The 12,096-nt window shown below is 40.3% G+C and overlaps 1 protein-coding gene across 20 annotated transcripts in view; it reads left to right on the top strand.

Annotated features, from left to right (window-relative positions):
* Positions 1–12,096, top strand: part of ENPP2 (ectonucleotide pyrophosphatase/phosphodiesterase 2) — a 110,855-nt gene that overhangs the window by 26,235 nt on the left and 72,524 nt on the right. For 14 of the 20 annotated variants that reach the window (XM_043601647.1, XM_043601643.1, XM_043601646.1 and 11 more), the window contains exon 2: positions 4,871–4,973. In XM_043601647.1, the coding sequence (XP_043457582.1) occupies positions 4,871–4,973 (103 nt within the window). Of the gene's footprint in view, positions 1–4,453; positions 4,664–4,870; positions 4,974–12,096 lie in introns of those variants that run through there. The other 6 variants (XM_043601649.1, XM_043601644.1, XM_043601662.1 and 3 more) reach the window with 4 other exon arrangements.

Raw genomic sequence — 12,096 nt, 5'->3', positions numbered from 1 at the left:
CTTACTTTCCTGCCCCTGAACCTGTGTACCCAGTTCATTAATGGATCTTTTCCCCACCTGCCCCAGTTTTCTCCCAATCCACCACCATGGCCCTCTTGGTGCAAGGTGTCACTAGCTTTTTCCTGGATTACTTCATCATCTCCAAACTGATTTTCTGTGTCCGTTCTTGACTCCCTGCACTACATGTCCACACCATACAGAGATTCATCCTTCAACGTCGGAGTAACTTTCACCTGCTTAAGCTCTTTTAAGGCTTTTAAGGCTATCCATCACTTATAAGGCAAAGACAATAGCAGCCAACACTGGCCCCTACTAATCCCTTGACTCATTTCACAACACGCCCGCTTTTGCTCTTGCTGCTCTAGTCAAACCAGCTGTCTTTTCATATCATGGGTGTGCTGTGCTTCTACGCCACGTGGAACCTTTGCACACCCTGTTCGCTCTGCCTAGAATCTTCTCCCGCTCTTATTTAGTTACTCCCACCTACCCTGCACATTAGAGCTCAACTGCTACTCCACAAAGTCTTCCATGATCCTCCTGACTAGATCAATCCAGAGTTACATGTTCTCATAGCAGTGCTTACCTCTACCTTTCTGCACGTAATCAGTTGAGATCGCACATTTATTTCTGTGTCCATTTGATTCATATGGAGGGCAGGGGGCTATGTTTTGGTTCAGCTCCCCATATAGTACTAGTGCCAGATCAGTGCTTGGTACGCAGTAGGAGCTGATGAATATTTGTGCAATGAATGAATATTCTTAGAAGATAGAGATTGTTCTGGTGTGGGGGCTTTACACTTAGATCCACCGGGAATAAGTGTCATGCATAGAAGTTTACGATGTAAATTGTAGTCATTGAAAGATGTGCCGGTGTTGATTTCAGCTTTCAATTGTGTAATAACTAATAACACAAGTCCTGTTTGCATTTGAACAGATATATGCTATTTCTCCACTGGAGAACCTCCTGGGACCAAAGATTACCCATAAAACTTTACATCTGTGGTTCAGAATCTTAAGTGGTGTCTACTTTATACAATCTGCGGTCTTGAATTGTGGAGCAATTGGGCCAGCTTGTTCCTCCATTAGCCATCATAATTTTTTGCTCAATTCAGATTGGTAAACCCCTTTCGCAAAGACTGCTATCCTGTTTTTATTCTGAATTTTCTAATAGCCAGCAACCACAGCAGAATTAAAAAGCAAGACTTAGCTCAAAGAGTTTTAAAATGACATAGGGAGAAGACGTGTGGGTATTATTTTCTTATTTACTTAGTGTGTGTGCTATATTTGCTGCTCAACGATACTACTGAAAAATCAGGCGGTTGGTAATTGTCTAACACTAAAGTTTTAGAGCGTTCTGGGAATGGTGTTAAGTCAAGACACCATCATGCAGTTAACTCTGCATAATGAGAAACTGGATATAGATAAAGTTTGAAGCAGTTTATGAAAATTTCATAATTACTGCAGGCGGCAAAAATGACAACCGTCAATTATCTATCTCTCAAATCTCATTATGAACCTCAAGCCCTCTTACCTTAATCAGCGCTTGGGAACAAGGATCCACAGAACCATTTCATGAAAAGATAGACTGTGCATTAGTATAAATGCAACTACTGTAGTGCAATTAAGCAATACACACACTGCTGCTTTGTGCCACCAGCAAAGTAAATAAAATTCTGTTTTGCTGCTTACAGTTTGGAGATGATTCCCATGGAGGAACAGCCATGGAGATCTAGACTTTAATGTCCAATCAATAGTGAATGCTCTTAATAATATATGAAAATTACATTAGCATTAGACCAAGCAACTCAACATCCAGGGCATAAACAAATTGATTCAGAGTAATTTCTTCCAGTGCTCTGTTTCTCTAAATGTGCGCCTTACGTTACTTATGTCAGAATAACCTATCGTGCCAATTCTTATCTGACTTCTAGAATCCTTGGTTTTTCTACCTTCCCCCCTAGATCTATTGAATCCAAATCTTGGTGAGTAGACCACAAGCACGCACATTTCAGACAAGCTCCTGAGGTGATTCTTATCCTCGAGAAAGCTTGAGAACCTCAGAATGATTTCTAGGGCCTAAGACTGTTGCAAGTTCTGGATTTCCTTCTGCCAGGGGGCAGTGTTCTCTGAAATGTAGCTGGATTAATAAACCATTCTGGAAGTTAATTTTAGTCTTTCTCAAACACTTTCTTGTTTACTGACCCAACTATAGCTGACATTGTTCCAAAATCTTAAACACCAGATAGATGGACTTTCTCAGTTTGGTTTTGTTTACAGAAGGTTTTGAACGGTATTCCAGTCATTTAGCTGAATTTCTAGACCTATGGTATTTATTACCAGACTTTTGGTTTTCTCAGTTTTAGATAAAGAAGGGTAATTGTATTTTGTAGTTGATTTGATGCCCGAGGTAGAGACTTTGGTCATCCTCCTGCCAGTTAATTTATAGGGATGTTTTAGTAGTAAGATTCTTTTTAACTAGGGTTAGATGGTGTGTGTGTGTGTGTGTGTGTGTGTGTGTGCGCGCGTGCACACGTGTACTTGTGTATGTGTGTTTTTTTAATGAGTTCCGTGTGCATAATGACCTGAAGACAAAGTTCTTTGACAGAGCAGTTGACGGAAATAATGCCTGAGCTCAATCCTCTTAGATAATTGGTAACAAGTGCTGTACAGAAGCCAATTATGGATCGACTATTACACTGAAGCCTTTTTTCTCTGCACAGCTATGCTGCATGTCAAAAAAAAATTAATGGATGATGTTCAGCTTCTGAGTCTTTTTTTTTTTCAAGGAGAGCCTTCATTATCCTCAAGCTGGGTTTCTACACTCAAATGTCAGATAGAATCTAAAGTTGTTGGCAAGGGCCGGGGAGGTTAAAGAGAAGGGGAGGCAGGTTTCGGGGGGAATGTTTGGAACACGTGGCACACAACACAAGGCAGTCACAGGCCTTTGCCTTGATTTTCCTTTTCGGTTTATAGTTTTCTACTATAAAAGCCAGGGTCCATCTTGAACTTGAACATCAATAGTAGAAAAATCTTACATGCGGTTAACATCTTTCATAAGACTTGCTAAATACCCAGCTCCAAATCATTTCAGTATGGCACACAAACTAAAGCAAGGGACTTCCCTAGAAAAATCCATAAGCCTGCCATCTCCGCAAGAATACAAGACTAAAAGGATTTTTAGAAAGGCAACTTCAAGTTTGGCAGTGCGTTTTCTTTTTCTCAATTAGCCGTTACTGAATTCTAGAATATATAATGAAAGCCAGGCCTACTGTGTAATCCACAGTGCTTGCTTTCATGCTATCATGTTTTATTTGAGCAGAGCCACTGCTCCGTTAGTAATCTGTTGCATGGTAAGTGCTGTATTTGTTTATGTACGCACATATGCTCAGTGCGAGATTAATGGTGCCCAGGCCTGGTGCGGGGAAAACCAAAGGCAAGCCTTCTTCCCTCATTCTGAATCTTAAAAACGTATTATATTTAAATAACTTTCAGATTTAGAGACCTCAATTTCTTTTAGAAGTCTCCCGGTTGCCAAATGCTTAGTAAAGAAAGTTGAACATTGGCAATAGCCTTGAAGGACACCGTGTTTGGTGACTGGATGACAATATAACTGGGAAATCATCAAGGAAACGATGTTTAAAGCTAAATTCTGGCTGCCATTGAGATTTCCTTCTTAAATTCGATCACTAACAAAGCTGCCCCATCCAACCCCTCCCCCCCCCCCCCCCCCCCCCCCCCCCCCCCCCCCCCCCCCCCCCCCTCCCCAAAACCAAGCTGACAGTTTTTTTTTTTAGGGAAGAAGAGCCAGGCTCTTCTTATTCTGTCCTTCCTCACAGGGCAGAAGGACTCTCTACTGCTTAGCTGGCAATTCCCAGTATTTTGATAAAAGTTACTTCTCTAAACTCTAACAACAACATGGGGAAAAATAGTGCTATCTCTTGTGTTCGTTACAGTCCTGGGAGATTTTATCGTGAGAAATATTTGAGTAGTCGGGAGTAGCTGAGAATGTGGCAGTAGGGACAGGGTCATTTAAACTGCCAGAAAAAATAAATACATGGGAAAGACAGGGAAAGTTATTAGGTTTATAAATTATAAAACTTTCCTTGTTTAAAAAAAAATAAAGTCGTGAGGTGGACTACATTGAATAACTACATTGTAAACCTTAAAAGCTTAAAGCTGGTGGAAACCCTTTTACGGCTCTGTTTCATTTTTATCGGATCAAATACATTTGGTTTCTTTTTTAAAAACCATGTTTTTGTGAGGGAAGGAAAATGAACATGCACTGTTATTGGCCAAAGCAACATAAGAAACCCTCATGTTACCAGAGGAAACCACATGAAAGTGTGTGTGTGTGTGTGTGTGTGTGTGTGTGTGTGTGTGTGTGTGTTAGGGGCGGGACCGATAAGGGGGTGGAGAGAAGGAGAGGGGTGTTTCAAGCCTCTTAGGCTCAGAGCTGCCATTTGTGAATCAATCGTGATGAAATCAAGCTCCGGACAAATCAGGGGAGGCTGTCAACCTCCCAGGTGGGATTACTTGTAGTTAATAGACTGAACTCAGAGCCCCAAAAAGCAGTGCATTCAGTGTAGGCAAAAGAGAACACACTGCAAAAGGCTTTCCAAGAACCCTCTGCCATGGCAAGGAGGAGTCCGGTCCAGTCCTACCAGGTAGGAGAAAGATGGCATGGGGGGAAGGACTTGATGTTAAGAATCAGTTCCTGATTTGCAATTTTGCTTTTTGTTTTAAAAATCCAGACAGCGCTTTACAGTGCATTTTGGAAGTTGTAGGACTGGGTGGTGATGTTGAAGTCCTTTCCTTTGCCTTCATATACTTTGATTCATTGGTTTGACACCTCAATCTCCCTATTCCCTTAGGTAATATCCCTGTTCACTTTTGCTGTTGGAGTCAATATCTGCTTAGGATTCACAGCAAATCGAATTAAGAGGGCAGAAGGCTGGGATGAAGGGCCTCCTACAGGTAAGTGTAGTGACTGTCAGCATTTTCAGTCCTTTTACAATATTAGGGACTGGCTAATCAATAGAAGCTCATTAAGAAATGCATCTTTAAGATAATCTTGCGGTATAACTAATGTAGTCCTAGTTTTCTTTGGAATAAAACTAGCTGTGTGTATAATTCAGGTGAGAGAATGTGGTTTTAATTAGAGAACATTTATGCTTGCTTCGTGATAGCAAGCTATTTAAATCTTTGCACTCCGATATTTATAAATGTTAAGATAAAATTAAAACTCTTGTGAACAGACAAGGCTAAGATAGAAGTGGTGAGAACAGGTGCTGGTTTAATATTGCAGATACATGAATTTGATTTCTTGGCATGTGATATAGGATGTAGTATTTTTCTCCAGAAACTTCTGACCCAGAAAAAAAAAAAAAAGAGGAATGGAAGTTAAAAAAAGTAGTGAACTGTCTTTCTTTAAAAAATCTTTTTAACGCTTATTTATTTTTTTTGAGAGAGAGAGATAGAGTGTGAGTGGGGGAGTTGCAGAGAGAGAGGGAGACACAGAATCTGAAGCAGGCTCCAGGCTCTGAGCTGTCAGCACAGAGCCCGATGCGGGGCTTGAACCCATGAACCGTGAGATCATGACCTTAACTGAAGTCAGACGCTTAACCTAATGAGCCACCTGGGCACCACTAAGAAAAGCAATGAACTGTCTTTCTGAAACTTCAGAGTTTAGGACTATGAAATCAAGATTTAACTAAAGTAGGAAAAATATAAAAGAGAGGAGGTGCTTTGAAGAACTTACAAGAATCATTTGCACTCAGTTTTTTCTTTTGGCATAAGGAAAGGTAAGTTTTAATAGTGTACCTTGACTTAACTAATAGAACCAACGTGAAAGAGTTTCCTTTTACAATACACTGTGCCGTAAGCAGTGTGGGAATTCTTATAAAGGAGCTCCTTGTGCGAACCGAGGGGGCTTAACTGACCAGGTCTTAAGTAATGAGTTGGTTAATTTCCTGGAAATTGGAGCTGCTGATGGTTTTATAAATAAAAATTACATATTAAGTAATGGGTACTCTAGGGGGCAATATTTTCTTGACTTTTTCTGACATCTCAGCATGTTTGTCTGCCTTCCTGTGAATTTTGAATGTTTCTGTATTTTTTTTTGACTTAACTAATCTAAAAGACTATATCACCTGTCTCTGTTTAGCCAGCATGAGCTTTTATTAACCACCCTATGCTATATATATTGATGGAATACTAGGTCTTCCTTACATCAAGTAAGTTGCTTTTAAGTCATGCCAGAAAGTTGAAAGAATGATATTAGAAGGAGTTTAGTGAGTCAAAGTGGGGTGTGGTCGGGGTGAAAAGTAAGAAAATAGATCATAAAAATTGCACCCCCAGGGAGCCAAATGGACAAAATGATTTGTCTTTTCTGTTGGGGAGGGAGAGGAGAGGAGATCACCAGGCTGGAGAATCCTGTTTTTATTGGTAACAAATGCTGTCTTCAAAGACCTCTTTCTCTTGTTCCAGATGAGTGTATCTCCCATTAACACTGACTGTAACTGTGCAGAGTGGAAGGGGAATTGGATCCTAAGTATGGTCGTGTGGGCAAGCTAGCTGCTTGAGAGCCCACTTCTGGTTCTTTCCGATGCACCTTAAAAGGAACTTCTCTTTCTGTTTCATATTAATGTATTACTTCAGCCAAAACTGATATTAAAAGCTGTTTTCATAATGAATGTGTAAATTCAAGTCACTCATTATTTTCAAAGTTGACTTTTTTGGAAAACAGTCATGAAATCCCTGGACTAGCATCCTGGATCCATGTAACTTGCTCTGTGGCCTTGGGCAAGTCACTTGTGACATCTGTTTCCTTAGCTGTATAATGAGAAGCAGGACTAGATGATTTCTTTCTTTTTTTTTTTAATTTTTAAAAATGTTTTGTTTATTCTTGAGAGAGAGAGAGAGACAGAGACAGAGCATGAGTGGGAGAGGGGCAAAGAGAGAGAGGAACACAGCATCCGAAGCAGGCTCCAGGCTCTGAGCTGTCTGCACAGAGCCTGACGTGGTGCTTGAACTCAGAAACTATGAGATCATGATCTGAGCTGAAGTCGAACGCTTAACTGACTGAGCCACCCAGGCACCCCAGGACTAGATGAGTTCTAATTTTCCTTATGGATTTAAAAAAAAAAAGCTTATGATTTCCAACCATTCTGTTTCATTGACTCTTGGATTCGTGTGCACTCTACAGGAGAACTTGCCAAGTATAGAACAGATTTATTAATCCTTAAATATATTTTGTGCGTAATTATCTCCCTGTGTTATAAGAAACAGCTATAAGAGGTCATGACCTTATCTACAAATCTAAGTGATTTTTTTGGATATTTTTTAATGTTTATTTATTTTTAAGAGAGAGCAAGACAGAATGCGAGTAGGGGAGGAGCAGAAAGAGAGGGAGACACAGAATCCCAAGCAGCTTTAGGCTCTGAAAGGCAGCACACAGCCCAACACAGGGCTCAAACTCACCAACCATGAGATGGTGACCTGAACTGAAGTCGGATGCTTAATCGACTGAGCCACCCAGGCACCCCTAAGTGATCTTAAATATAGTACCAAATATTTGCTTTTCAAATTATTTAGTTAAGTCATTGATTATTTTAGGCCTTTATGGTTATCTTCTAAAATAATTTTTAGTGAAATTTCTACCTTTGTGAAGCTTTGTTGGGATACAATACCATTTAAGTCTGAGTTTGGGGATTTTTGGTATGCCTGAACACTTCTTATTTTTTATTTTTCTGTTGCTATAGTTTACCGGCTTTTCAGGCACTACTATGGTTGCTTGCTCCTGAATAAAGACCAGAGATGTACTTTGGAAACTGGGTGAGAGCATAGTACAGAGAGTTGAAGCATTTTCATCTTTTTTAAATGTTCTCTGTGCTTAGAAAGGGCCACCCTCATATAACACATGTGGTTGGTTATTCTGTCAGCAAGGCCTTCACATCAGAAAACACTGGGTGAACTGTTATATATGTATTAGGGCAAGATAGTAAGCAGAAAGGCAGCCATGCCTATTTTCAACAATGCTTTCATGTTCCAAAGAAATCCTGGGAAGTTTAGCAGTTCAAGACTGTTTCACCAAATGGAACACAAAGGGTATTAATATACGGCCAACTTCCCACTGACCAGAGCAAGATCTCCCATTTAAAAGCATGTACCTTCTTGCTTAGTCAATGTAGTTCCTCAGAGTCCTCAACAATAGGTGAGAATGTTCTACACACAGGCAGACCCTCAGTGCTGTACTATGGACTGGGGTGTTAGTTTCAAGGCTGTGGCAATGCAAACAAACTGTTATAATTAACCAACTAGCACACTTGTTAGCTGGATTTATTGTTAGGACCCAGTGATCTATTGGAAGTAATGGTAGAATAGGATTTCTTCTACCAGATGATAACAGATCTATGAATTTATTGCAAGATCGGAAATGAGCGAAGCTAATTACGGTTCTATTGGGTAAATATAATGGGCAATCAAGTACATGGGATGACTGGAATAAATTTTCAAAGAAAATGTAAATAATAAGTCCAAATCAGTTTGACATCTTTGTCCCATACATCCAGTGTAGCCAGCTTGATTTGCCTTGATGATTGCGAGAGAATGTATGTATGTATATATATATATATATATATATATATATATATGTAGGTGCATGTGCACTCATAACTATGTGCATAGGTGCACGTTTGTGATGTTACAGTGGAGTCTATTTTCCTGATGCTTATGATAAATGCCCTTTCAGTCTGTAGATGGAAGTGGGATATTACCTGAAATATAAGCAACATACTTGGAAGACACAGAGAAATTGGTGAACTTGTGAATAGTTAGCAAGTAGAGATTTGAAAGCTCAATTCAACTCACTGTCATTTTTAGTGGCTCCAAAGTTCAAAAGTATGTGGATGGGAATAAAATTCATGAGTAAATGTGAAGTGAAGAATGTCGCTTGATGAGTAGAGTGTTTCTTTGTGAATCACAGAGAAAACAACAATGGTAATAGGAACGAGAAGGTGGGTTCATATGAGAAGTTTGGGGATTTCATTCTACAGTGAAGAGCTTTCTTGATGACGGGATAGTAACACATAGGAAACTGCAAAGCTGACAGATAACAGCTGTGACCCTGACCCTGCGAGGAGACCTCTGTCATGATGAAGGTCATGTTATGGGGCTTTATGTTCAATCTAATGTAGAGTCAGGGGACATTTTAGAGTAAATGAAATAAAACTATCTGAATTAGAATCTAAGAAGGAGGCAGCTTTTTCAGTTTTTTTGTTTGTTTGTTTTTTGTTGTTGTTATTGTTGATGTTAAATGGAGCTCTGGAGTAGGGATTTTTCACTTCCTTAACACTATACAGAATCTTCTGTCTTGTCTGCATAACCAGAAATCTCAGTCCTCAGTGGAGTTCCACAGAGATTCTTGAATGGACAAATCGTCCCAAATCATGTCTTCATCAAATTCATAGCCTACGTACAAAATTTGAAAAATCCTTTGTGAATGAGGACAGTACCATAGTTGTATTCGGATGATCTAAAATTTTAGCCAGGCCCTGGCTATCTCAAATCAGGCTGACAGTTCTGATTTTCCAAGCAGGAAAATGGGGATAATGTTGCCTCTTTATCGGAAAAGTTTTTTGAAAACAAAATGCCATATTAGGGTTGGAGGGAATATAAGGTGTTAAGTATGTGAGGCTAAGTTTAATTTATCTTCACTTCTCTTTGAAGGCCAGTGTCTAAATTTTTACCTTTTCAAGTGGACAATACCTGTGCTTTCGATGACAGCATTTCACCGTTTGGGAGCAAATTTGCAACCCAATCAGACATATTCTACTGATTACCATCATAAATGCTACTTGAGAGGTTTAAAGTCGAATTAGAGTTTTTAATCTCTTTTATTTACATCACATAGAAATCTCTTTTCTTGTAGTTTATGGGGTCCTTCTACATGAGAATGTTGTGTTTATAAATGCTTTAAAAGTCCTGGTGTCTGAAAACTTCCCAGGTGGACCTATTTACTGAAAAGGTTGTCTACGAAATCTGGTTCGGAAGCTGAGGAGGAGGAGAGAACAGAGAGGCTCCGGGAGTGGGTGCTGACAGGAACTGATGTATTTTGGAAGCCGAGGTCCTGACACACAGGCCTGTACGTAAGTGTGGCTCACTATGAGATGAGGTTGAAAATATCAAGAACGAGTGGCCACTGCAACACAAGAAAGTATGGCCAGAAAGGATGAGTCATATACTCCAGAAGGGGCAGAAGACAGTATGAAATGCTAGAGTTGGTCAGCGTCTTGAATGTCATCCATGTTGACCACCTCCTTTCCCTGTGGTTTGTACTTCAGACGGGCAGGCAGACACAGGAGAACCAGTTCTGTTTCAGTGCCCTTGAACAGGAGGCGGCAGAGCCACGGCCCACAAGCCATCGCAAGGCTTTCCCCTCACTTTTAGGAAGCACGCGGGCTGAGGACCACGGAGAACGGGAGGAACAGACGGGGTGCCTATCTCCAACCCTGACCACAGGACCACGCAAAGCTTCGAAGAAACGATCTTCCAGCTTTTAGGAAGCTAAATGTTTTCAAACTTAGGTACCGCTTCCCTCGCTGATGGTCATCCAGATCTGAAAAGTTACATTTTGCAGAGGGATTTAGAGGAAAACATGATTGGGAGTCCGGGATGAAGTCATGTTTGGGTCACAACTCTTGTCAGGAATTAGGTTCTTTCCAATAGTCTATTGAATCATCTGTAGTTTTTCCACATGTAAGTGGCACCAGAACTCTACAACACTGCCTCTGTATATGTATGGTAAGATGGAATGTTATAGATATCTTTTTTAGACTTATTTATTTTGGGAGAGAGAGAGAGAGAGAGAGAGAGAGAGCACGCATAAGTGGGGGAGGGGCAGAGAGAAAGAAGGAGGGAGGAAGAGAGAATCTCAAGCAGGCTCCACACTGTCAGTGCAGAGCTGGATGTGGGGCTCAAACTCACTAACCCTGAGATCATGAGCTGAGCCGAAATCAAGAGTTGGACACCTAACCGACTGAGCCACCCAGGCGCCTCTAAGATGGAATGTTTTAGAAATAAGATTTTACTTAACTGAGTGAAAATAATTTTACTTGTGTCTATCAGAATTATGAATTTGAATGGAATAAATCATGTTTTTACATTGGTGTCTTTAAATCATGAAATGCTTCTGTGAAAAATAAGGAATACGTAGCACTTTTTTATGCCTATCACAGATGTATGTATATACATGTTTTAAAATTTGAAGTCCCTATTTTAAGAAAACATATGTCCGTATAGACTGTAACATTTATTTTTTAAGATTCTGGAACTGACTTGCATCTTAGAAGTAAAATAACTTATTTAAACATGTAGCAAGGGGCAGCAAGGGGTACCTGGGTGGCTCAGTTGGTTAAGCATCCAGCTCTTGATTTCGGCTCAGCTCATGATCTCACGCCCTGTGTCGGGCTCCACGGGGAACAGTAGAGCCTGCTTAGGATTCTCCTTCTCCCGCTCCCTCTGCCCCTCCCCCACTAAAAAGAAAAAAGAAAGGCAGCAATAGAATTTGAATCTCATAAAAGTGTTGGCAAATGTGTCATATGAAATTCTAAACCTCCATACTTATCACACATTTTTGACTGGATCCTTTTGAGGTGTTTTTGTCTTTTGTCTTCCTTGTTGGTTCTGAGATCCTGTGGAAGTCTCAGTATTTGTGAGACACAAGTTCACTGATCCTGCAGTTTTCATCACGCCGTTCAATAAATTATAGAACCTGGGTTCTCAGATTGATATTCTTCTCTTGATTTAGGTCAGGTAAAGGAAAGCTTTACAGATTTTAGAATTTAGACTTTTATAAGTAAGAAAATCTTTCTATATTTAGCCATGGAACCAGGTATAGTAAAAAGAGAAATTCTAAAATCTGTCCTTAGCCTGGCGTGGGGATGTGAGACCTGGTCATGGAGTGAAAAAGCCAGAGCCTGGAGGATGAACAGTAGAACCACGAAAGCATTGGAACCAGAGCTTGTCATGAAAGATGGCAGGGGTGAGGTAGGCCCTCCCTGGAAAGGTGAAGTGCTGTTATTCTATTCTTTCACCTGAT

The sequence above is a fragment of the Prionailurus bengalensis genome, chromosome F2 (genome assembly GCF_016509475.1).
Source record: "Prionailurus bengalensis isolate Pbe53 chromosome F2, Fcat_Pben_1.1_paternal_pri, whole genome shotgun sequence".
NCBI classification, from domain to species: domain Eukaryota; kingdom Metazoa; phylum Chordata; class Mammalia; order Carnivora; family Felidae; genus Prionailurus; species Prionailurus bengalensis.
Note: the sequence above shows the minus strand (reverse complement) of the source record. Positions and strands in the feature narration are given on the sequence as shown.